This window comes from Alligator sinensis, unplaced genomic scaffold (genome assembly GCF_000455745.1).
Source record: "Alligator sinensis unplaced genomic scaffold, ASM45574v1 scaffold151_1, whole genome shotgun sequence".
Lineage (NCBI taxonomy): Eukaryota > Metazoa > Chordata > Crocodylia > Alligatoridae > Alligator > Alligator sinensis.
Genome location: NW_005842534.1, coordinates 1,036,094 through 1,061,883, shown reverse-complemented (window position 1 = coordinate 1,061,883; position 25,790 = coordinate 1,036,094). Strand labels below are relative to the sequence as shown.

The 25,790-nt window shown below is 41.6% G+C and overlaps 1 protein-coding gene across 2 annotated transcripts; it reads left to right on the top strand.

Moving 5' to 3' along the window:
• On the top strand, window positions 1–20,302 carry LOC102385617 (heparan sulfate glucosamine 3-O-sulfotransferase 1-like). Of its 2 annotated transcripts, XM_025213520.1 has the most exons (3): window positions 7–63; window positions 4,889–4,998; window positions 17,993–20,302. In XM_025213520.1, exon 3 carries the CDS (start codon window positions 18,115–18,117, stop codon window positions 19,042–19,044), a length of 930 nt encoding a protein of 309 aa, XP_025069305.1. In that variant the 5' UTR covers window positions 7–63; window positions 4,889–4,998; window positions 17,993–18,114; the 3' UTR covers window positions 19,045–20,302. The 2 variants fall into 2 exon arrangements, with proteins under 2 accessions (XP_006031926.1, XP_025069305.1); XM_006031864.3 differs by lacking the exon at window positions 4,889–4,998 and having other exon boundaries at window positions 1–63.
• Window positions 20,303–25,790: the final 5,488 nt, after the last annotated feature.

Here is a 25,790-nt window from a genome sequence, read left to right as displayed (position 1 = left end):
TCTTCTAGTCCGACCCCCTGCTCTGGGCAGGAGAGAAAACTGGGCTCAAATGACCCCAGCCAGGTAAACATTGAGCCTCCTCTTAAAGACCCCCAGGGTAGGAGCCATCAGCAATTCCCTTGGAAGTTGGTTCCAGATCCTAGCCGCCCTGACTGAAGTAGTGCCTTCTAATGTCTAGTCTAAACCTACTCTCTAGCAACTTATGGCCATTATTCCTTGTTACTCCAGGAGGCGCTCGGGGGAACAAGGTCTCTCCCAAACCCCACTGGTCCCCCCTAGTAAGTTTATAGATGGCCACCAGGTCCCCCCTCAGCCTTCTCTTGCGAAGGCTGAACAGGTTAAAGTCCCGTAGCCTCTCCTCATAGGGTCTGCCCTACTGTCCCCGGATCATGTGAGTGGCCCTCCTTTGGACCCTCTCAATGCTGTCCACATCCCTTATGGAGTGAGGCGCCCAGAACTGGACTCAATACTCCAACTGCGGCCTGACCAGTGTCGCACAGAGGGGGAGGATCACCTCTTTGGCCCTGCTTGTGATGCATCTGTGGATGCAGGACAAGGTATGGTTAGCCCTACTGACCATGTTCTCACATTGTGGCTCATGTTCATCTTGGAGTCAGTAATGACTCCAAGATCTTTTTCTGCCACTGTGCTTTCGAGAAGGGAGTTCCCCAGCCTATAGGTATGCTGCTGGTTCCTACTGCCCAAGTGCAGCACCCTGCATTTGTCAGTATTGAATCCCATCCTATTTTCATTTGCCCACCCCTGTAACCTATCCAGGTCCTGCTGTAATCTGTCCTTCCCTTCTAGCATGCCCACCTCACCCCAAATCTTGGTGTTGTCTGTGAATTTAAACATGCTGCTCTTCACCCCATCATCCAAGTCGCTAATAAAGAAACTGAACAGTGTGGGCCCAAGGACCGAGCCCTGGGGGACCCCACTGCCTACTTCCCTCCAGGTTGAAAATGACCCGTCCACCACCACTCTCTGAGTACAACCCCTCAGCCAATTTGCAATCCATCTGACTGTGTAGTCATCAATGCCACAATCACCTAGCTTTTTAATGAGAATGGGATGGGAGACAGTGTCAAAGGGCTTCTTGAAGTCCAGAAAAACTACAACCGCCACGACACCTGTGTCCAATGATTTTGTGACCTGATTGTAGAAGGCAATCAGGTTGAAGGCAATCAGGTTGGTCTGACAAGACCTGCCCCTAATGAAACCATGCTGGTTGCCCTTGAGCATCATCCCCGCTGCTGGCCCATCACAGATGTGCTCCTTGATAATCTTCTCCAAGAGCTTCCCCAGGATTGAAGTAAGACTAACGGGCCTATAGTTGTTTGGGTCCTCCCTCTTCCCTTTTTTAAACATGGGGATCACATTGGCTCTCTTCCAGTCATTCAGCACCAGGCCAGAGCACCACAAGTGCTCATAAAGCTATGCCAGGGGCCCCGCGATAACCCCTGCCAAGTTATTCAACACCCTGGGGTGGAGAGCATCTGGACCTGATGATTTGAACATGTCCAGCCCCTCCAGAAGTTCTCTAACCTGGTCCTCCCTGACCCTAGGCTTCGCAGAGTTTCTCCCAAATCCATCCTAAATCTCGGTAGGGGAGTCCTGGTCCCTGCACAAGAAAATAGAGGTGAAGAAATTGTTAAAGAGGTCTGCTTTCTCCTCTGGTGCGACCACCAGATTGCCAAGCATATTCTGCAGGGGTCCCTATGTATTTAAAAGAGGACTTTTTTTTATCCTTGATCCTTGATGCTAGCCCTTGTTCCATATCTGCCTTAGCTTTCCTAACAGCCCCCCCGTACAGACCCGTGCGGTGGAGGTATACTCCTTCTATACTTCAACTTGCCATCTCTGATTTATGCATAATCAGGGTTGTCAGATTTCATTCTGTCCTTTTTTAATCAAAATAGGCATACTTTGCTTAAACAGTTGGACAGATGCTGAATATTTAAAAATATAAGTTGTTCCACAAATGATCTAAACAGAGAGATTAAGGCATCAGAATTACGACTGTTGATGGTCACATTACTTTTAACATTTTGTTGCTAAGAATTAATAGATTTAGTCTCCCTTTATTGGATTTGAATACATTTGATATTTAGTTACATCAAGCAGTTAAAGACACTGGATTATTGGTCTGTGTTCTGTTGAAATGGATACAAATAAATTAAGCAGAAGTGGATTTACATTTATTACCTAATACAGTGGATGCCAACTTTTCTGGCAGGCATGCCACATATTAGCCCCATACCTTCCCTGAGTGCCATTCTAATCCTTTTCATCAACTTGATTTTCTGTTTTGCCTTCTGCTCCCTGCCCTATTTGCTGTTGTGCTGCCTGTCCCTTCCCTGACCTGCTCCATGCCACATACAGAGGTTGTCCATTCTACTTAGGGCATGTGTGGTCCAGGTTGGCCAACCCTGACCTAATATAATCTGATCATTTTTTACAGTGCACAATTAACCTCCTTCAGAATTGTAGAGCAATCTTACAAATAATGAACTACATCTTCAGGTGATGTAAAGTCCTGGTGTTTAGTTCTTGTTCCCAGCTCCCATCACTGTTTATGCATTTTATTTCAAACAGTCATTGACTATTTGAGAACAAGGATTGGAACCTAAGATCTTTTCTCTCCCAGCCAACTACTTAAACCTCTAGGAAACAGTGTTAGGCTCCCCATTTTGTTTTCTCTTTCTGACCCATGAATCTGGCATTCTTTGCTGTATAGGCATATCTTCAACAGTAGAAACCATCCCAGCCAGCCTAACTTTGAATTATTGTTTAAGTCAGGGGTTGTCAACTGGGGTGCACATACCCCTAGGGGTACTTTGAAAGGTCCCAGAGGGTACACGGGGCAGGCAGGGACAAAGCATTGCCACCCTGTGCCACCACCTCACAGGAGCAGGGCCAGGGTGGGCCAAGAGCAGAGTCATACAGACACTGTGCTGCCACAGCTCTGCCGCTCACCACGACCCCACTCCACAGCTGGCCCCTCGCCCCCTGCCCCAGCTCCACGTCTAGCTGCTCGCCACCCTCCCGGGGGATACACTTACTAAAAAGAGAGCTGCCAGGGATACATTTATTATAAAAGGTTAAAAACCCCTGGTTTAAGGCACCCATGGCCATTTTTTAAAAGTACATCTCATTCAGATTTGTACAACAAAATCTAGTCTTCTTCAGTGTTTTGACAATGTCTCTAATATTAACTCAGATATAGAAATGACTGAAAGTCTAATATTACTACACCTAAGTTAAGATTTTTACTAAAGCTAAAAACAGTCTTCAGGGCTGTGGAATAGAAGAGATACTAGCAATGGCTAACAAGTAACAAAATTGCAGAAGAAAGGATAGCTTGATTAGCAGAACATCAAGGCCAATAAAAATGAGAGAGAGGGTCATTAACAACTGTAAAGTAAAGAGATTATGAGGAATTGTGTGGATTATAGCCATGATTCTCTTACTGCTGTCTGAATAGAAATGCTGCTGCTGCTGCTGCCAGGCAGTGTGCAGTTTGGAAGGGTGCAACTGCATGAATGCACTCCTCCCCCCTCCCCACCTCCCAGATCTGCCCCTGAAGGCATGCTTCTGGGAACTGGGAGAGACTTTAAACCCATTAGTTTTAGACAGAATTAAACTGGTTTTCCTATTTACTGAGTAAGTGCTAATTGTCAAATTATGATTACATAAAAGGTGTTAATGGATACCACCACCTCCACATTTTAAAAAATAAACAATTAGGACTGCAGTTATGTGAGCTGCCTGATGCTGTCAGTGTGTGTTAGCCATGCTCAGAGCATATCTATTGGGTTAGACCCTTTAGGGTCTTAGATACTGCTTCATCTACTTTCTGGATGCTTGTTGGGCATAGGCAGAAGCTAAGTACCTAGATGCTCAGACTGAGGCAGTTTTGGGCATTCACAGAACTTCAACTGCAGGTGCCTAGGGAACTTTCAGGTCAAAGAGGGAAGTTAAGAGCGTGTTATGCTTCCAGGCAGCACAACAACAATTATCTATAACTTAGGTAGGATTTAGGTATAAAATTCAAAATCTTGTTTTAAGATTTTTTTGGATTTAGACACTTAAATTTTGCTGAGTCAGTCCTTAATCTCTTCCTTAATTTCCCATGTAAAACGGGACTGGTAGTACCTTCTGTATCACAATGGTGAGAGCAAGATTTAATTCAGGAATGTCTTCCTGCTTTGATATCCTCTAATAGAGAGCATTATAGTAAGTGGAAGTATTATTATTAATTATGATGTTATTTTCAATGGTTAAATTGAACCTATAGCTTCATTTCAGCTTGAAGTATGCTGCCTTATAAACTCCTAAAGAACAGCAGATTTTATAATAGAAGCTCAGATGAAAACCCTTAACTGTTGCACTCTGCTATATTAAAATGATTTTTCAGCTGACTCATTAGCCCCTTTAGCAAATGTTCTGGCTTAGACTCTCAAAAAGTATAAAATAAAAAACGCTGTATTCTGTATTTTATTAGTTCTCACTGCAGCCTGAATTTCCTAAGCCTCACTTCTGTTTAATGTGTACCAAATCTACTAATGTTCCTTTATGTTACTAAGCAACACTAGCATTACAAATAATAGAAAAACATAACATGTAATAAGACACTATAATTCTGATGCTGTATCATGGGGTTAATTTTTTAATTATGTCCCATAAAGCTAAAGAAATGTACTGAGATTTCAGAAAGGGCACAAAGCTGCAATTTGAAATCTATTGTTTTCATTATACAAAGCAGTTTATATTGTCTTCTAAAAATGTGCATTTAATTGCATAAAGACAGCAAAATAATACAAAAATTATTCAGATAATATATTCCAATTATATTCTTTAAATCCTGTTTAAATCCTTTTACGTTTAGGTACCAATTATAGCTTAACCACAGGATCCAACATCTTAGAGCTTCATCAAAATCAATCAAATCTCTTAGGCTGAACGTGGAATGTTGTTCTGATGGAATTGCTCCCAAAGGTAATTTTGATCTATTTAGGCAACAGTTTTACAGCACATTCTGAATTAGATTATCCCTGGTAATATTTTCAAGGTAATGTTTTGTTCTAGTAATAATTCTAAGAAATTTCCATCATGTAAAATAATGAGTTGCAAACCATCTAAACAAAACTACTTGTTTGTACTTTAAGATACTATTAATACTTCTGTTCATAGAAAATGTAGACCCTGTTCTATTGCTGGTGATTATATTTTTGTGTTTGTAAGAAATGCTACCTTCTATCAAGCAATAAACTTGTCTCTGACGATCTAGAGGTGTGAACATACTAAAATGTCATGGGTTTAAACTATCCTTCATCCTAACCACTTGTTTCTATTTTAGTTTCTAGGTTCCCTTAAATCACTGATAAAGTGACCCTTGGGCTCTTCTTTCCAATGGCCATATCTAAAGAGAACCTACCCGGGCTCAGCTTTTAATTAGCAGTCTATATGGTCCCCAGTCTGAAATACTTTTCTGTTTTTTTAGGAACAGTTTTGCTGCCTACTTCCAGTCTACTCCAGCTGAGGAAAAACTTTTAAACCTTGTTTAATCAGTTCTTTAACCTAACTAGTCTCAAGAAAGGTATTTCTGCAGATGTTTTTCTCATCCACATAGGAGGGCTCTTGCTCATTAAACTAAGATTTCTGAGAATTGGTCTCTCAAACTCAAGTTGGGACATTTTAGTAGCATTGGTTATATAATTGATTATTAAATATTCTGTTTATGTTAGAGCCTAAAGGGTCAGGTGCTTTCTTGATATCAAAGAAAAGACAGACTTTATGTGTTGTGGCATCCATTCTAAGGACATATTGGGCATGTGTGCACATGCATTAACACACTTTAGTTAATACACGCTAAACCTAGTACTCATGGGCACATTAAGTCTAGTACCCTATATATATGTGCCGAGGCTGCTCCGATATGCTGGAATTCCAGCACATCAGAGCAGATTTGATTAATCCAGCAGTCTCCCATGTTTTGTGTATCAGTGTCCCCACACTTAAAAATGGCAGCAGGGGCACCTGAATTAAAATTTGTCAAATGAGTTTAGTTCAAGCATCCCCCCAACCATTTTTAAGTGAGGGGACACTGATACAGGAGATGTGGTGGCACTCAGAGCTGCTCTAATTAAAGCACCTGCCCCACCCCCGTCCCCCATGTAAAAGAGCTCTCCATTGTAAGATACTAGGAAAATGCACGTTAGCCTGTCCAGAGCAGGGGGGCTGGACCCAATGATCTCACACGGTCCCTAGCCCTAAACTTCTATAAATCTATGTGTGTAATGTGCATTAACCAAAGAGCATGGTTTTTAAGTAACATTTAATGCACATTAGCCTATTTTAATGCACATTAACTAAAAAGCATGCTTTTAGTGACACTTTAATGTGTATTGAAATAGACTAATATGCATTAAAATGCACTTGTAGACATGTCCATTGTGGCTTACTTACAATGGGTGCATCTACAGGTGCACTTTGCTGTGGCATAGACTAATTATCTCCTCAATAAAGCGTCACTGTCTGCACATGTGCTGGTACTAGGGTGCAGTAAATTAATGGACTCCGCCATCAAATTGTACTGTCGGGGATAGTACAGTCTTATGGCAGAGTCATTGCACTGAAATGCCCATGTAGATGGTGACAGGGCTGGCTGGTGCATGAGGGTGCTAAAGCATGGGGGCTATCAGCCGCTTCACCACATGGCTTGGCACTCTCAGCACCCTTGTGTCCCAGCCAGCCCCAGTGCCACCACCCAGAGCTCGGGGCTGACCTCTGGTGCCCCCTGCCAACTTGGGCCTGCTCTGCCCTGGCTCAAGTTGCTGCTGTCCCCAGGCACATGTGTAGATGCCAAACCTGGGAGCAGCTTCCTCTGAGTCTAATGGTTCCAGAGTTTATTGCATCGCATTAACGCACAAGTAGATACACCTAGCTTGTGCTAAAATGCTACAATAAAATGGACCATAACAATTATAACAACAAAATGTATTTACTTTAGACATATATAGGACATATAAGCAAGTAGTCATGGGAATGGGAGCAGGGACACAGAAAGGATTTTCTTTAATGACAGGACAAGTTCCATATTATATTCACTTTGTGGAAGGATTTGAAGAATAAAGTGACCTTATTCAATCAGTAGGTAAAGAACATGGCTTTAGCAGCTGCATTCTTTTTTTATGAATGAAAGCGTGTGTGCTGAGGTCGCATAAAGGCTATTGAAGTAGTCAAGACTGATACTATGACAACCTTAAAAGGGGACTTGCCTCTGGGGATAAGAGGAAGATGGATTGTGGAAGTATCGGAGAATATTCCACAATTATTCTAACATGTATAATGCTTTCTGAAGTTAAACCAAAAACTTGGGGATTAGTCCTTTTTTTAAGTGGTCCAACTCCCCATTAGCAACCAAAATATGTAGTATAAGGACTTAATTGTGTTCTTAAGACAAAACTCATGACAGGATGAAGTGAACGCTTTCTCTACAGTTGCTTCTGGAGCCATTGTGCTTCAGGCAGAAACAGTGCTTCTGAAAACAGGATAACAGCTATTGTACCCGTCTGTGATTTTGGCATAACGTAAGGTAAGGGTATAACGAGATGGTGTCATAACTTCTGTAATGTCAACCTCACTGACTTTGCACCCGAGCCATTGACCTTTTGTCAACGCAACAGCAGACCTAATAGGAGGTATGTGACTCTCATAGGCCCAAAGTTTAAAATTACCAGGCAGGAGAATACCTCTTGAATCCTGTCCTGCCTCCTAATATTTTACCAATAGAGAGTTGAGGTTTTCACGCATGTTAAAATGTGCTGGGAATTTTTAAGATTAACTATCTGAGGCTAAATAGCTGAGCGTGCATACAAGCAGCCTGTTGTGAGTGGTTGCCTGCTATTTCTTGGCACTGGTGCAGAACTATTTTAAGATACATGGCACTTTTCCACACAAGCAGAAATAGATTTAGATTTAGACATTATATTGAAGAAATCACTGAAGATGAAGTTAGTGGCTGGGGGTGATTGCTATGGCTCCTCTTCTACATATTTTACAATACAAATCAAAGGAAAATTGAGGGAGGCTTCCTGATACTTTTGTTGCTGCTACTGTTTTATTTGGGGAGCCCTGTAGCAAACCTGAAAAATTTCAGCTCATCCACAAACGTCATTCAAGCTACCACAAGCAATTGCCTGTAAAATTGAGCAGAAAATCTTCTGAGGACTGTCTTTATGGTATTATAAGTCTAGTGGTTCCAATTCCAGACAGAATTTCTTTCTTTCTTCTCCCACCTGGTCGAACTTTTTTTAGCCTTCCTCTTTAATAAGTGTGCAATAGCTATCAAAATATTTGTAAGGTGTCAGTGTGTCTCTACTTAATCATATGCAGTACAAATTGGAGTCCAGCTGCTTTAGTTAGGGTGGATTAGATTGAAGGTAAAGTGGGACAACTGTTCACAGTATTCTGGTTCATAAGTCTTACAGGGTTATGAACCAGATGCTTTATCTCAGTTCTGGCCTCATGGTAGAAAGTGCCTGGACAGATTGTTTAATTTACCACCTGGGGATTCTGCTAGTATAAGAGAAATCTGCAAGGGATTTAGGATTGGTTTATACTGCTTCTTCAGTGCTCTTGACTGCATCACCAAGAAGCACTACCCCTCCACCCACTCCTGCTCTATATACTCCAAGCCCAGAATATGGCTCCCCTGTCTGAAGTCACGTTCTGCTGCTTCACCAGAAACAAAGACCAAGATTAGCAATGATCAGTATTTCACTGTCTTACTTTTGAGCACATACAGAGCAGTATTGGGTGAGTAGGGCTGTACTTCTCAGCAGCATGCTTGAAAGCAGTATAGACCTTCCCTTACAACATTTATTTCCATGTTGCAAGTGTTGAAGGTGTGGGAGAGAGAGAAGGGGTGCACTGATTTTTGTATTTCTCAATGTGGGGGCTGTCTCATCTGAAAATAAACAGACTGAATGGAAGGTTTGGAAAGTCAAATCGCAGAAATATTACCTGATCGCAAAAGTTGTCACAAAAATAAATGGCCCAAACAGGAAATTGAGCAGCTACAGTATCACAGAATTCAAAGGGACCTGTATGCAGTACTACATTGTAAGATCTCTTTGTGATCATGTTAATGACAGAAGTACAGGGCTTATAGGTTTATATTATAAATAGGTATGTTACTACAGATGTACAGTACTAATTGTTAATACTTTTCTACCAAAATGGAAGACTTTGAGCCACACTCTGAGCTCCGTTACACTGATAGAAATCCAAGGTAAAGCACTTGAAGTCCAGACAGTTATTTCAGGCTTACAGGGAGCAAAGATCAGGATGAGATCATTTTTCTACAAAACATGTTTCACTGTTCTGAAGTTTTTAAGTGACTTAGTTTTCTCCAGTCAAGATGAAAGTACAGACTGTTTGGTAGATTACAGCAGAACTAAGTCTTGAGTTAGTTCTGTTTTGGAGCAAAAACATGCCTGTGTTTGCTCCAAAATCTGTATCAAAACAGGTATAACAACTCTAAACTGAGTCAATTTAAACAAAAAATGCTCCATATAAAAAGAACATTGCCTTGAATTTTATCATATTTGTGCATGTCACTTGAGACTTAAAAGAATGACCATCAACAGTAAGATGCAGATGTGCATGTCTGTTTTTCAAAATTTGTTTTAAAACTGTCCATATGAGACTAAAACAGCTCAGATTTCAGTTTACTCAGAAACTTTCTGCAATGTTAAGTCCTGAAAGTCAACTGTTTTCCCTTCTGTAGTGATTTACCCTTACACGGTGTTAATTAGGACTTTGTGAACCTACTTAAGAGCTTTTCACCATGTTTTCTTTTAAAGTCAGCTGAATGAATGAAAAAGATTTTCAATAGTATTTTCACTTACACTGGAAAATTTGTCTTTTTTAAGATTCTGCTTATTTCCATTTCAAAGAAATGGCTTTTCTCCATAAATAGACAAATTTCAAGTAGTACACACAAAGGAGGCTCTCCTTGGCAGCATGACATTATCTGAACACTTTTTTTCATATGATCAGAACCAAGTAATCTCTTACCTGTTTTATCATTTAGCTCACACCTTCCACAGACTGATAGTCCCAGCATGACCTGCTGAAATTGAAAATGTAACCTTCCCAAAATAACAGATGAGGGATTCTTTGAGCTGACATTTTTGTATGTTTCTGAACCTCAGAATCTGTGGCCTAAAGCATGGAGAAACAGCTAAACTATCAGTTTACTATCCTTCTGTCAGGCCTTGTCCCTCTAAGTCGCTGCATCAGTTGAACTTCACCTGTTATGTTAACTTCAATGATTGTAAAAGTTGTAAATAGTAGGATAAATAAACAAAAGACATGCAGTTAAGTGCCCCATGGTGCAACCCTATGACAGTTTAACCTACTCCAAATCAAAGTAACCACAAGACCAAACAAAGCAATTCTCCCAGGGCATAGGCACAATAGATAATGAACAGCTTGGGCAGCAATTCGTCTGCAGATTGCAATAGTTTGGGGCGGGAATCCTTTTTTGACTAGTTATTGAGCAGTGGTGGCCAGCCCCTAGCCAGGCTAGGACTATCCAGCTCTTGGTTCAATTTCCAGCTTTCCTGTGGCATCTTAAGTGATAATTGCCACCTCCCTGTACCCATTTTTTCCTTTCCCATCCTTTATCTGAGTTGCTGATTTAGACTGTAAGCTCTTCATGTGATATCTGGACCATGCTTGGCATAATGAGTTTCTAATCTCAACAGGGTTTCTGGGTACTACGGTAATATAAACAAATAAAATACAATAGACAGTTTTTTAAATGTAGACTGAGATCTTCAAAGTAGACTACAAGAATGAGATGCTGAGCTTCTATTACCATTCTCTGAAAAAGCTGCCTTAAAGTCCTAATTCCACAAGTAGATACATGTGTGCATCTCTTATGTACATCCAGTTACAGAATCAGTGGCCTAAGCATTTGTTTATTTTCCTGCTCATGGTATGTCCTTGCAACTCTACTTTACATATACAGTGAATTAGATAAGATTCTCATTTTGAAAGAAAATAAGCAAAATTTTTCATAAGTAAATTTGTCTTTTGGATAACCCAATTTCTTTCTTGAGATGGTTTACCTGGAAACAGAATCAATCAGAGTTGATTCCAATTCCAATGCCTCCTAATGAGGCTTTTGGTAAAAAAGATCAAAAAGGTATTATTTTTATGCTATTAATTATTCAAAGAGGTAAGTTAACTGCATGTTGGCTGATTATGCAAACTGAGAGACCGGTACTGATGAGCTTCTGCACTCTCCTTTATTTTTTGCTGACATGAGTAAACCCTTTTTCATTGGGTTGAAAGGAAAAACTATAGAAAAATATCCCAGGATGTTTGGGTCTCAAATGAAAAAAAGAACAGATGAAAGCAAGAACACAGGAAAACTGAACTATGAGCCAAACTCTTCATGAAATATAGTATTCATATTTAGCAAAGCTGGACATGTACAAATCCACTGAGCCAGATGGGATGCACCCAAGGGTGCTGAGAAAGATGGCTGATGGGATTGCAGAGCTGCTGGTCATCATCTTTGAAAACTCAGAGTACTTGGGAGAGGTCCAAGATGAATAAAAAAGGACAAATATGGTGCCCATTTTTAAGTAAGGGAAGTTCAGACCAGTTGCCTCACCTCAGTGCCTGGAAAAATAATGGAGCAGGTCCTCAAGAAATCCATTTCGAAGCACTTGGAGGAAAAGGTGATTAGGAACAGCCAGCATGGATTCACCAAGGGCAAGTCATGCCTGACCAACCTGATTGCCTTTGATTGCCTTCTATGATGAAATGACTGGCTCTGTGGATGTGGGAAGAGCAGTGCACATGATATACCTTGACTTTAGCAAACCTTTTGATACAGTCTCCCACAACATTCTCACAAGCAAGCTAAGGATGTATGTGTTCGATGAATGGACTGGGAGGTGGATAGAAAACTGGTTGGATTGTCAGGCTCAGAGAGTAGTACTCAATGGCTTCATGTCTAGTTGGCAGAAAGTGGAGTGCCTTAGGGGTCGGTCCTGGGGCCATTTTTCTTCAGTATCTTTATCAACAATCTGGAAGATGGGATGGAGTGTGCCTTCTGCAAGTTTGTAGATAACACCAAGCTGGGGGGAGTACTAGATACGCTGGAAGGTAGGGCTAGGATTTGGAGACCTAACAAATTGGATGACTGAACCAAAAGAAATGTTATGAAGTTCAATAAGGACAAGTGCAAAGTCCTGCACTTAGGATGGAACGAATCCCATACATTAGTACAGGCTGGGGACTGACTGGCTAAGTAGAAGCTCTTCAGAAAAGGACCCGGGGGATACTGTGGACAATAAGCTGAATATGAGCCAACAGTGCACCCTTGTTGCAAAGAAGGCTAGCAGCATCCTGAGCTGCAATATTAGGAGTATTGCCAGTAGATCAAGGGAAGTGATTCTTCCCCTCTATTCAGCACTGGTGAGGCCACATCTGAAGTACTGTGTCCAGTTTTAGGCCCCCTGCTAAAGAAGGTATGTGGACAAATTGGAGAGAGTCCAGCAGAGGGCAACAGAAATGGTTAGTGGACTGGGGCACATGATTTAGGAGGAGGGGCTGAGGGAACTTGGCTTATTTAGTCTGGAGAAAAGAAGACTGAGGGGAGATTTAATAACAACTTTCAATGAACTAAATGGGGGTTCCAAGGAAGATGGAGCTGGACTGTTCACAATGGTGGCAGATAACAGAACAAGGAACAGTGGTCTCAAGTTGCAGCAAGGGAAGTTTAGGTTAGATACCAGGAAGAACTTTCACATGGGGTGGGTAGTAAAGCACCAGAACAGGTTACTCAGAGAGGTTCTGGAATCTCCATCCTTGGAGGTTTATAGATGATGCATAGATTCATAGATGCTAGGGTCAGAAAGGACCTCAAAGGATCATCAAGTCTGACCCCCTGCCAGTGGCAGGGAAAAGTGCTGGGGGCATATGACCCTAGCAGGGTGCTTGTCCAGTCTCCTCTTGAAAACCCCCAAGGTAGGAGAGAGCACCATCTCCCTTGGAAGCCCCTTCCAGATTCTGGCAACCTTAACCATGAAGAAATTCTGTCTGATGTTCAACCTAAATCTACTCTCTATCAGCTTGTGGCAACTGTTTCTGGTTATTCCAAGGGGTGCTCTGGTAAACAGAGTATCTGTTATTCCCTGATACCTACCCCCCCCCAGTGAATTTATATACTGCCACAAGATCCCCGCCTCAGCCTTCTCTTACAGACACTGAAAAGGTCCAGATCCCTCAGCCTTTCCTCATAAGGCCTTCTCTGCAGGCCTCTAATCATATGAGTGGCCCTCCTCTGGACCCTCTCAAGGTTGTCCACGTCCCTTTTGAATTGGGAGATTTGTCTAGATCCGAGTTCAAGAATACAGAGTCAAAAAACTCATTGAAGTGCTCTTCTTTGTCCCTCCTATCTGTCACCAACTGCCCTTGTCTATCCTGTAGGGGTTCTATGCTGTCCTGCACCTTTTTTTTGCCTCCTATATGCATGAAAGACTTTTCATTGTCCTTATTTTTTGTTGCTAGCCTGGGTTCTAATGCTGCTTTGGTCTTCCTAACTGATTCCCTGCAAGTGTGAGCTAAGGAGGTATACTCCTCCTTGGTAGCTACCCCCTGCTTCCACAGCCAAAAATTTCCACAGGTTTTTAAGTCCCAGGTAGACAAAGTCTTGGGTGGGACAGTACAGTTGGGAATGGTCCTGTTTTGAGCAGGGAGTTGGCCTAGAAGACCTCCTGAGATCTCTTCCAACACTAATTTTCTATGATTCTATGATTCTACTCATAGGAAACAAGTAAATATAAAATTGCCACTGTCATAATTTCTGAAAATAAACAACATTTATGATTCTTTCATCCTCTTCTTAGAAAGCTTTTGGATAGGGAGGAACATCAGTATGTTTCAAGTAACAGACTCCAGCCTTTGGCGGGTGGATGGGGGAAGATGGATGGTACACATATTTTAAAATAATTTAGTTCCTATAATGGGGAATTTTTTTCAAAATCTTGTAACGATGGTGGACATGGTTTTTGTAGTTCACTTATGCATACCTTTTCATTTCTAGATCTCAAAGTGCTATACAAAGGATATACAAGGACTGTTAGTAGTGACCTAACTAAATTGTGGTTTCACAGCTTTTGTGGGAACCGTGAATCTGGGATTTCACACCAAATTCAGTTTTGCCTTTGAAATCTGCAAAAAAAACCCAAAACAAAACAAAAAAACCCTTAATAAAAATAAGCTTTTATCAATCCCCCCAGGCGGGCCTCACTGGCTGCCCAGGAGCCGGGGTGGGGGGCAGGCGTTGGCTGTCAGGACAGCACAAAAGGGGCAGGACAAAAGATGGCAGCTGCTTCTCCTCCCACCTCCTCCCCCGCAGGGCTCTATACCAGTCAGCACCAAGGGGTAGGCCTTGATGAAGGGCAGACGTCAGCCAAGATGGTAGCCACTACCTCATCCCCCCTCCCCCCAGGGCCTCTCTACCAATCAGTGCTGGGGGGCAGGGTCCGAGAGATGGGGCTGCTGTGAAATGCCTACAGAATGGGCTCTCTGTGCTAGGACAAAGCTGTGAAAATAGCTTTGTCTCACTGTAAGTTAAGTAGGTCCCTAATCATTAGCCCCATACTGATGTTGGGAAAGTTGAGGCATAAAGCACTGAAATGTCATAAAGTCACTGGTCCATGGCAGTGAGTTAGGATAGGACAAAGGTCTTTTGAGTTTCAGGCCTATGCATGTACACTAGGTCATACTAGCTTCCCTGAAGTAACGTTATACTAGAAATCAATTACCATATGTGATATTAACACTTCAAAAATCAATTTGTAATGGGGAGGGGGTTCTTTGTGGATGTAACTAACTTACATTGTGTAATATAGTTACAAACCTATAAAAATGATGATAGTTTGTAACTCAGACATAAGTAATCACATCTTCTATCCCAAAAAGGGATAAAAATGATATGTTGTTATGCCTTATAACTAATTTTCTTTCATGCCTTTGTACTCTATTTTTTTCTGCTTCCTTCCTGAGGATTTAGTCCTCTCTTATTTCTTTACAGTACCACTGTCTGGCAAAGGATGCTAACATTTTAGAACTCATTGATGAAATCCTTTTGTTCAGGTAACCAAGATTAATTATTTTGAGAGTGGTGACAGTGAAGAGGAAATGCTCAACTGTGCAATATCAGATGCACATATCCAGTACAGACCTTCTTGTGCAGAACATAGAGTAGTGGAAACTGCCTACTGTGCAGCCTTTGCTAGCAAGGGTTTCTAGAGAGTGACTGCACAGTTGGTGGATCCACAAGTGAATGCACAGTTGGTGGATGAACGAGCCACATATCTTCCTGTCATTCACGCACAAAGGATATATACAGTTGTAACAATTGAATCACTATCAAGGGATAGTGATACAAGTTGTCAGGATGCAACCTTAAATATGCATGATTCCATAATGCGGTATGTGTAGCAAAAATGCTTGAAGTTTAACCCTGCATCATTCAGGGTCAAATTTAGGGTTTATTGCTAGAGGAGAATACAGATGCAAGAGACCATGACAGCTGCTGCACACTCCAAACTAGTTGTCCCTCCTCCCCTTTTAAAGTTCCCTGTCTGCTGCTAGGGTTCAGAGTACTTTGTGGAGACCCTCTGTAGGAAGACATTGCCACCTCCTCCTTCTGCTGTGTAATAAAGCATGACATTTCTTCTGAAGGTGGGAAGGAGGAAGAACATTTCACCTTTTTCTTTACGTAGTTCTAGAAAAAAAAAAAAACCTAACTGAGAATGATGACAGTGATATCCTGTGACTGGAGAGTAAACCTAACTGAGAATGATGACAGTGATATCCAGAGACTGGAGAGGGATTTTGCTTTGGACTTTTATTGTGAGTTTGCATTTGGTTTAAAATACAGTAACTGCTTTCTAAGCAGGTTTAAGTTTGTGCTCATCTAGTAATAAATACAGGTGTATATTTATATGCTACATTCCTTTTGAATTGGCAACTGCTCATGGGGTTATCCACTGGGAAACAGGGGAATGCTTTGATATGGGTAGTCTTAGTGCATTGATTTACACAATAAACAGTACCAGCTTTGGGTATATGTAAAATTAAAGTCTGAAGGATTCAGCATTAGTCCAGTGGTTTTGCTGGTGAATGTTTCCTGTGAATTTAAGGCCAGATCAAATTCCCACTGGAGTGAATGGATGTCTTTTCAAGTGATATCAAAGACAGTTGAATGAGACCATTAATAATTATGCCTACAATATTGATTTATGAATATACTGCTTTACTTGTATAGTGGTAGGCTCCTCCCAGATATTTGACAACATTGCTGTGGTACATGTTTAAATCTGCAAGATGCCAGTATCTTGTGCTAAACAGTTGCTAAAAGGAACAAAATAAAGGGAAACTGTGAATCCTCTTCAGAGCCATGACAAATGGAAACTGGATGCTTTCTTTGAGTTACTGTCTAAGAAATTAGTGAAATAACATGATGAATATATTCAGAAAAGGGAACAGCATGATGCTGAAACTAGAACCTGCAAAAGGATCTATATTAGCTGCATCTCTGAGGCCACGTTCAGATATAACAATGAGACAGAGATAGTTAAAATAGAATCCAAAAATAGAAAGTTCTTGTTTTTTAACTGACTAGTGTTTCATTGTCTAAGATAACTTCACTATTTATAGGCACAGCTTGTCAAATGAACTTGTTTTCACACTCAGGATTAGGGTTAAATATATTTCACATTAAGGAAAATATATCATATACTACTCATGCTTGCTACCACTTAAAATCTTACAGCTGCCCAGGAATAGAACAACATTCCAGAGTCCTTTCCATGAACATTGGTTTGAGTAAGGACTTCAGGTTTTAAATATGCCATACTGACAGTTTAAGCACCATTTTCCTGATGCAAGCGTTGCACTGATTCTAATCATTCTTTTATTAATGATGCTGTAATACCAGCTCTATTGCAGCTAAATTTCACACAATGTAGAGGAATCATCTGCAAAAGCCATTTTAAATGTTAGCAAACCAGTATAATGATTTTTGCACAGGTGTTTGCACACATAAGCACACGCAGTTTCTTAATTTTTTTTTTCCTTGCCAAGACCTCTCTTTATCCATCACCCCACCACCTTCTGCTCTTCTTCTGGTCAGGGTTGGATTAAGGCTAAATAGAGCCCAGACATAACCAAACTTTCCCTTACTCCAGCAAAAAAATTTAGGGCTCCCAGAAGGTCTTCTGGGTTTTTTTGTTCATGCACTTGAAGTTCCAACTTTGCATTAAACTCCCAATTACAAAGACACACATGCGCACACGTTGCAGTTCTTTCATATCCCTGCTGATCAACCCAGATTTCTGACAGAAAGAGCTTGTAGTCAAGATTTTGCCTTAATTCACTATTTCTACCTTGCTAGACACAGCTTTTCTGCACTGCCCATGGATCATGAAAGACTAAATAAAAAGCATCCATAAAATGACACTTGTTACTTAGATTGATTATCATTTTCCTAGCTGGGAAGCCATAGAGGAGTACTGATACTCAGAAATGCTTCAGAATGATTGTTAATGACATGTCCCAAAGAGCAGTACGAAAACTGAGAGAAGTAAAAGCAAGGAAATGATGGCCAGGAATATAGAAACAGTTAGGTACCTTTCAGCTTTCTTTGTAGCCCAGTCCATTGCCTTCAGGCTGTAAAAATTCTCACAGGTTTAGCATCCACCCTTGGTCACAAACGTAGGCAAAGGGGAAAAAAATCAACGAACCATTCTAATCCATTGAAACAAATTCAGAGCAAGTAAACTGCTTCATAGAAGTTTTCTACATGTGATTACCAATTGGAGAAGTCTATTTGTGATGGCTCTGGACATCGATGTACATGTTCAGAAATACTGATTACTTGTCTTTTATTTTGCAGATGCTTCAGAAACTTACTGTTTGTTTGCCCGCACTTCCATCAACCAACTCCTCAAGAGTGGATTTACCCATTGTTTCATCAGTCCAGCATAATAGCATTTTGAACTAATTATCCTTCTCCACATGGCCTTCCTACTAGTGTCATCTTATCTTTTGCTGACTTATACTCAGGGTGCTCCTGTTGAGAATGGGGCACTTTTGGAGACACTGAAGTCACAAGTAGGATTATTCAGCAATAAAAGTGAACATTATTCAACACAAGTGAGACCTCCTGGGACAAGCCGACGAATACCTCAGACAATCATCATAGGAGTTCGTAAAGGAGGGACCAGGGCTTTACTAGAAATGTTGGATATTCATCCTAATATTGTGGTAGCAGCTACAGAAGTCCACTTCTTTGACTGGGATGAAAATTATGTGAAAGGAATAGATTGGTATAGGAGTCTGATGCCATTTTCTTATGAAAATCAAATTACTATTGAGAAAACACCAGGCTATTTTACTTCTCCACAGGCTCCAGAAAGAATTCATGACATGAATAGCTCTATTAAACTGCTGCTCATTCTAAGAGACCCCACTGAGAGAGTTATATCTGATTATACCCAAGTATATTACAACAGAGTAGAAAGCCACAAGCCTGTTCAGCCCTTTGAAGAAATTGTTATTAAAAATGGAGCACTTAATACCAAATACAAGGCTATTCAGAGAAGCCTATATGATATCCATATGGAGAAGTGGCTTAAGCATTTCAGCTTGGATCAGATTCACATAGTAGATGGAAATACTTTAATCAAAGACCCTCTTCCTGAGTTACAAAAAGTGGAAAAATTTCTTAATCTTCCTTCCAGAATTATGTCTTCAAATTTTTATTTTAACCAAACCAAGGGATTCTATTGCATTCGAAGTGATGGGAGAGAGAGATGTTTACATGAATCCAAAGGGCGTCCCCACCCTGTTGTCAACAGTACTGTTTTAGATCAACTTTACTCCTACTTCAGAGAGCACAATTCCAAATTTTACAGAATGATTAATCATTCTTTTGACTGGCATTAATGCATTTGGAATAAATGTTTCTTAATATATCCTGAAATAAACTATTTTCAAACCTGTCTTTCTAAACTGCAGGTGCTCATACAGAAAACTGAAAAACTGGCTATGTGGAAATAGAGAATAGAGTTTATTTCATGGGAATAACATGTCCATTCGTTGTAATGATACACTTTAAATATGGGTGAAATGAGTTTGATATATTTGTATATAACTGTTGTAGGCCAGATTCTGATCTCAGTTAAATTGGTGCAAATCCTGTAACTTCAGTGGGGTTACTCCAGGCTTACACTTGTATTATTGGGACCAGAGTTGAGTGGTTTTGGAAAAGTAACTATAAGAAATGTAGATAGCTTGAAATAGTATTATTCTAATTGTTCTGTAATTTTTGTTGTTAGTATTTTTATATCAGGCACCATGATAGTGGCATAGATTTCTAGGATTTTCATACAGTAAAATAATGACATATGGTAGAACAGGAGACTCTAAAAGTGGTTCCACTAAACAGTTGAAAACTGCTAAAGTAATTATTAATGTAAAGCACATCTTACCTACATAACTTATATAATAAGGGGGAGGAAATTCAGTCTATCTATGATTTTGAACAACTAACAGTGCCAGTTTGCTATATGTTAAGGTTCCCCATATGTGTGGTGTTTAGAATTAAATAACACTGCTATTATCCAACTGTAAAATCTTTGAATAGATTGCAGAAATTAACAACCTGGAGAAATTTTATAATTTTGGTATTCTAAATACAGGAAATGAAAAGATTTCAAATACCCTTGTTTTAAACTACAATATTGATCTGCGTTCTAAAATGTAAACCTACCAACAGAATGATCGTATTAGCAGCAATTGTATAATTAGTTAACTATATAAATTATGTCACTTTACTTTTAGATGGAAAATACTATTCCTCATCAGTATTACCTTATTAATCATGTTTGTATTTCTGTAATTAATTGTTCTACTGATCTCATGGATTTAGTTTATGCATCTAATTTGGTACACAGTTTACTGGAAAAAACCTTTCATTGCAGGCTTTCCAAAGCATGAAGTAACATTTTTGTAATTTCTATTTGCAGGCCATAAGATGTACTCAAAGTTAAAGCTAATTTCAGCAAAGCTAATGTTATATTGTATATCACAGACGCACAATAATCTAGATATCAACTACGAGTTACTCAGATAATCTATAAAAAATCATGTCAATCTATACTTATGCATTAAGAATCATTTGTTTATAATATATTTTTTATTTGAGAGCATTGTGGTGGTCTACTCTTTATTTAGGCTCCAACCTTTTCAGTACATCAGTACCAAAGAAGGAAATCTACTGTAAATATTCCAAAATGAGTACCTTTCCAGATGTTATAGTCACCAGGAAAAATGTATACCCAGTTCCATAGTTTGAAAAGTCTTTCTGAAATTGCTCATTTAAACATAGAAACTTTACCCCATATGGGATTTTTTAAAAATATGTTTTATATCAGCTAATATTCTTGGTATCAGGTAGGTACAAGATGAGTGCCTTCATGGTTTAAGTGCAATGCAGCTAATCAGGGACTGATTTTGCAGCTGCAGTTATAGGGAATGGTGACTTAAGACTAGATCCAGCTCAGCTAGACTTAGATGGAACTAGATGATCTCATGGATCCTGTTGGCCTTAAAATTGATTAACTTACTGTTTTTAATTTAAATAAATGTGAATATTCAAGTTATTGTTCACAGATACATTTTCACTGTGAGTATTAGGGAGTATGTGAAGCGAGCCATTGTCGATTCAGATTCGGCCTGATTCAGGGGACAGTGATTTGATTCATTGATTTGGATCACTGTCCCAATTCAATTTGGCCAAATCTGAATCTGAAGATTTGATTCTGATTCAGAGAATCAGCAATTCAGCCATAGACACAGCTTTGTATGTTTTTCTACATACCTCAAGGTACCAGGCACAGCTCATAAATGCTGAGATGGTGGGGCAGATGTAGCATTCCACAGGAGCGCTGGCCTCCCTCCCCTCCCCCCCACATGCTCAGCAGTGGACCTGGAAGTGGACCGGAAGTACTTCTCGTCCACTTCCAGGTCTGCTGTCAAGTACACAGGGGACCAACTGCTTGGTGATTGGCTGCGGGGGGACCCCAGGTGCTCCCCCAGACCCAAGAGGCACCAGTCTCCGGGGTGGGGGGGGGTCCCCCACGCGCTCCTCAGCAGGCCCAGAAGTGGACCAGAAATACTTCTGGTCCACTTCTGGGTCTGCCGCTGAGTGCCCCCCCACATGCTCCCATGGGATGCTCCATCCGCCCCACCATCTCAGCGTTCCATGCTGCCTGGTACCTTGAGGTTTGTAGAAAAAGCGTATAAAGCTGTCTATGTCCAAATCATCGAATCTCTCCAAATCAAATCAGAGGCTTCCAATTCTATCTGGAGAAATGAATAGGTCTCCTGGGTCTATTTGGATTCAGAGATTCGGCCGCCGAATCAGGCCAAATCTCCATCAAATCAAATCAAATCAAATCAAATCAAATCAAATCAGCAACCGAAGCTTTGCACAGCCCTAGTGGGTATGTCTAACAAGCAGTTCTGGATGATGCCATTGTTGCTTATGTATATGTGGTATTGGCAGTTATAATGTGGCCTTCATCATGGCTTCTTGACTGGTTTCCCCAGGGAGGTTCGAATCACTGTGAAGACTTCCCCTTTAAAATCCTGGGCCCTTCAGTTATAAGCCTGATGGAACCTCAACTCTAGAGCACCGGACTCTAGAACATTCTGTTCTGTGGACACCAACTTATCATCTTATGGATGCAAATACCAACCATATGCTGTGCTGTACACAAGCCAACCATAAGTCTGTCTCTCTGGGAAGGGGGTTACTCCTGTTGGTAGAACCAACTGACATTGTTTACTCTCCAAGCTTGAAAGTCTCCCCAAAATCATGAGAGGTGCAATAGCATAGGGCCCCTGAGCCCAGCAAATGATTTTGAAAAGAGTGGTGTTCTCAGTCTACCTTTCAACAAAACCTAGATCCAGGTGGTGAATGAGTAGGTCCTAGATGTTGTAGTGACTGCATTTGCAATCCACTTGCCCCATGCTCTTCTAGCAAAATAAAATCACTCTATCTTTGTAGGGTAAGAAGGGTGCTCCTCCCACCCTTTAGCATAATAGCTTAGTGGTTAGCCCCTGCAGCACACACACAATTTTACAATTGGCAAAATTTTACATAGGTAAGCTTAAGATGGGTTTCATGCTTTCAGACAAGATACTTGAATCACTGGACCAGAGACTAAGCCTCACCCAGACCATACTCCAGCCCTCCTCTTCAGAATGGCACTCTGCAAACTGCATTTACTACTCCATTGGCTAAAATAGCACTGCAAAGAGTACAGAAACCAGACTAGAACCTAGGGTCCTTTCACTCCCAGGGTATCATCCACCATACTAAGCCACAGAGACCAGGTTTGTACTTGAACCTCTACATCTCCCTCTCCTAGCTGTCCATTTGGCTAGCTTCAAAAGGAGAGCTCAATAACATGAAGCCTGTAGCCTGATGGTTAGTGTGCTTTTCTAGGAAGCAAGAGGTATAAGTTCCAACTCTAATCATCTCTAGGTGAGAAGGGCCTAGAATCTAGGTTTTGTGCTACCTGTAGACCCCTAACCACTGGGCTAAAAGCTAAGGTTATATTATTCTTCCTCAATTAAAAATAATGCATATGTACCAAAACCTGCAATTACTTAAATGCATGTATACCATTTAGGTGCAAAATATGAAATAGGATTTAGTCCTTGGTTTTTTGCACCTTGCGATACTCCAGGCATGACTTAACCTCAGGGGCCTGCAAGCCTCAATTTACCTTCTGGAGAGATTGGTTGGACAGAGCTGATACAATGCCTCAGAAAATGCTGCCCTTCCCCCCTCCTCCAGCCCCCACCCTGCCACTCCCCTCAAACAAAAGCCCCAACCAACATATGCATTGTAGTGCCATTTGTATTTCCCCATCCATCTGTAACTAGTGACAGATGCTGCTCTGCTAACCTGGGAAGGTGGGGGCAGGGGTCAGGTCCCTGGATGCCAGAGAAGATGCTCAGTATGGGCACTCACATGATCTTTTATTATATTCAGGGGTCCCCTGGTGAGCTCATGACAACAACTGCCTAATCACAGGGGTTTTATTCATCAATAGGCAAGGCAGTGCTAGTGTTTTCCTTCTATGCTAGGAGATGGAGTGCTTACAGTACTGGTGCACTGAAAACTAAAGCAGTCTGTGGTGCACCTCCTTGGTTTCCAAGCCATAGAAGCCCAGCAGAGTTCTCTCTTTCCATCATGATCAAGAAATGGATATGTGCAGAATGGGTTTATCCAGTAGTACCTATGGTTTAGCAAAGTCAACAGGAGGTGTCCAACCTTTTGCTCCAGAGGAAGCCTTAGGGACCATTCTTTCTGATACTACACAATATGCAGTGGTGACCAAAAAGCTTCATCATTAATAAAATGTTAGGCATCATTAAGGGAAAAGAAAACAAAACAGAGAACACCATCATGCCATTATCCATTTGCACTTTATGTAAAAGAGCCATGTGATTGTACAGAGTTCCAGTATGAAACTGGAGATAGGCTTTAGCTTTCAGTGCACCAGTGCTGTTAAGAGTCTCTGGGTTAGGGTCAGGGGGGAGAGCAATAACAGTGATGTAGTGGTGGTCTGCTATAGACCACCAGACCAGGAGGAAGTGGTGGAGGAGGCTTTTTTCAAACAGCTAGCGGAAGTTTCCTGATCACAGGACATGGTTCTCATGAGGGACTTCAGTCACCCTGACATCTGCTGGGAGGGCAATACAACAGTACACAGGAAATCCAAGAAGTTTTGTAGAGTGTTTGGGACAACTTCCTGGTACAAGTACTGGAGCAGCCAACTAGGGGCCATGATCTTTTTGACCTACTGCTTGCAAACAGAGATGAATTGTTGGGGAATATAGTAGTAGATGGCAACTTTGGCAACAGTGACCATGAGATGGTAGAGAAAAGGAAGGATGGAGAGCAGCAGGGTAAGACTTCAGAAAAGTCTTCAGAAGACCCTGGACTTCAGAAGCAGACTTTAACTCACTCAGGTAACTCATGGGCAGGGTCCCCTAGGAAGCCAGTCTGAGGGGGAGAGGAGTCCCAGAGAGCTGTCTGTACTTTAAGAGTGGTCTTACTGAGAGTGCAGGAACAAACCATTCCAATGCACAAGAAGACTAACAAGTATGGCAGAAGACCAGCTTGACTTAGCAGGGAACTCTTCAGGAAGCTAAATCATAAAAAAGGAAGCTTATATGAAGTAGAAATTCAGATAAATAAATAGAGAAGAATATAAAAGCATTACTCAGGCATGCAGGGATGAAGATAGGAAGGCCAAAGTGCAGTCGGAGTTGCAGCTAACAAAGGAGGTGAAGGGTAAGAAGAAAGGTTTCTACAAGTATGTCAGTAACAAGAGGAGCATCAGGGAAAGTGTGGGTCCCTTACTGAATGGGGGAGGCAACCTTATGACACAGGATTCAGAAAAGGCTGAAGTGCTCAATGCCTTTTTTGCCTCCGTCTTCACAAACAAGGTCAGCTCCCAAGCTACTGCACTAGGCAACACAGTTTGGGGAGGAGGTGAGCAACCCTCAGTGGTGAAAGAACAGATAATGGACTATTTAGAAAAGCTGGGCATGTACAAGTCCATGGGGCCAGCTGGCATGTACATGAGGGTGCTGAGGGAGCAGGCTGATGTGATTGCAGAGCCACTGGCCATTATCTTTGAAAACTCATGGTGGTCAGTAGATGTCCCAGAAGATTGGAAAAGGGCAAACATAGTGCCCATATTTAAGAAAGAGGAAAAGGAGGATCCAGGGAATGACAGACAAATCAGCCTTACCTCAGTTCTTGGCAAAATCATGGAGAAGATCCTCAAGGAATCCATTTTTAAGCACTTGGAGGAGAAAAAGGTGATTAGGAAACAGTCAGCATGGATTCACCAGGGGCAATTCATGCCCAACTAACTTGATTGCTCTCTACCTATGAAGAGGTGACTGGCTCTGTGGATGTGGGGAGACCGGTGGATGTGGTGTACCTTGATTTTACTAAGTCTTTTGATATGGTCTCCCACAACGTTCTTGCAGGCAAGCTAAGGAAGAATGGGCTGGATGAATGGACTGTAAGGTGGATAGAAAACTGGCTGGATCATCAGGCTCAGAGAACAGTAATCATTGATCAATGGCTTGATGTCTAGTTGGCAGCTGGTATCAAGTGGAGTGCTCCAGGGGGTCGGTCCTGGGACTGGTTTTGTTCAATGTATTCATCAGCGACCTGGAAGATGGCATAGAGTGCACCCTCAGCAAATGCCAATGCAGGCTCAGCAGTTCCGTAGCTGCGTGAGCCTGCAGATCGGCGAGCCTCAGGGGCAGGGCCAAAAAGCAGCCCAGGCTGCTCAAAAAGCAGCTGGGGAAACACCCAGCTGGCCAGAGGGAGTGGAGAACACTGCCAGTGAGGGATGGGCAGCAAAGCCCAGTGGGGAGAAGCAGGACGCTGGCAGGGAGAGGCAGGGCACCGGTGGGAACACGTGGGCGGTGGAGCCAAGCAGGGAGAAGCAGGATGCCAGCGGGGAGAGGCAGAGCGCCAGCAGGGATACACAGGCGGCGGAACCAGGTAGGAGCAGTGGAGCTAGGCACAGGGCAAGAAGCCCCAGTGTCCACCAGGGAACCCCAGTGGGGAAGACCACGGGTCGGGGCTT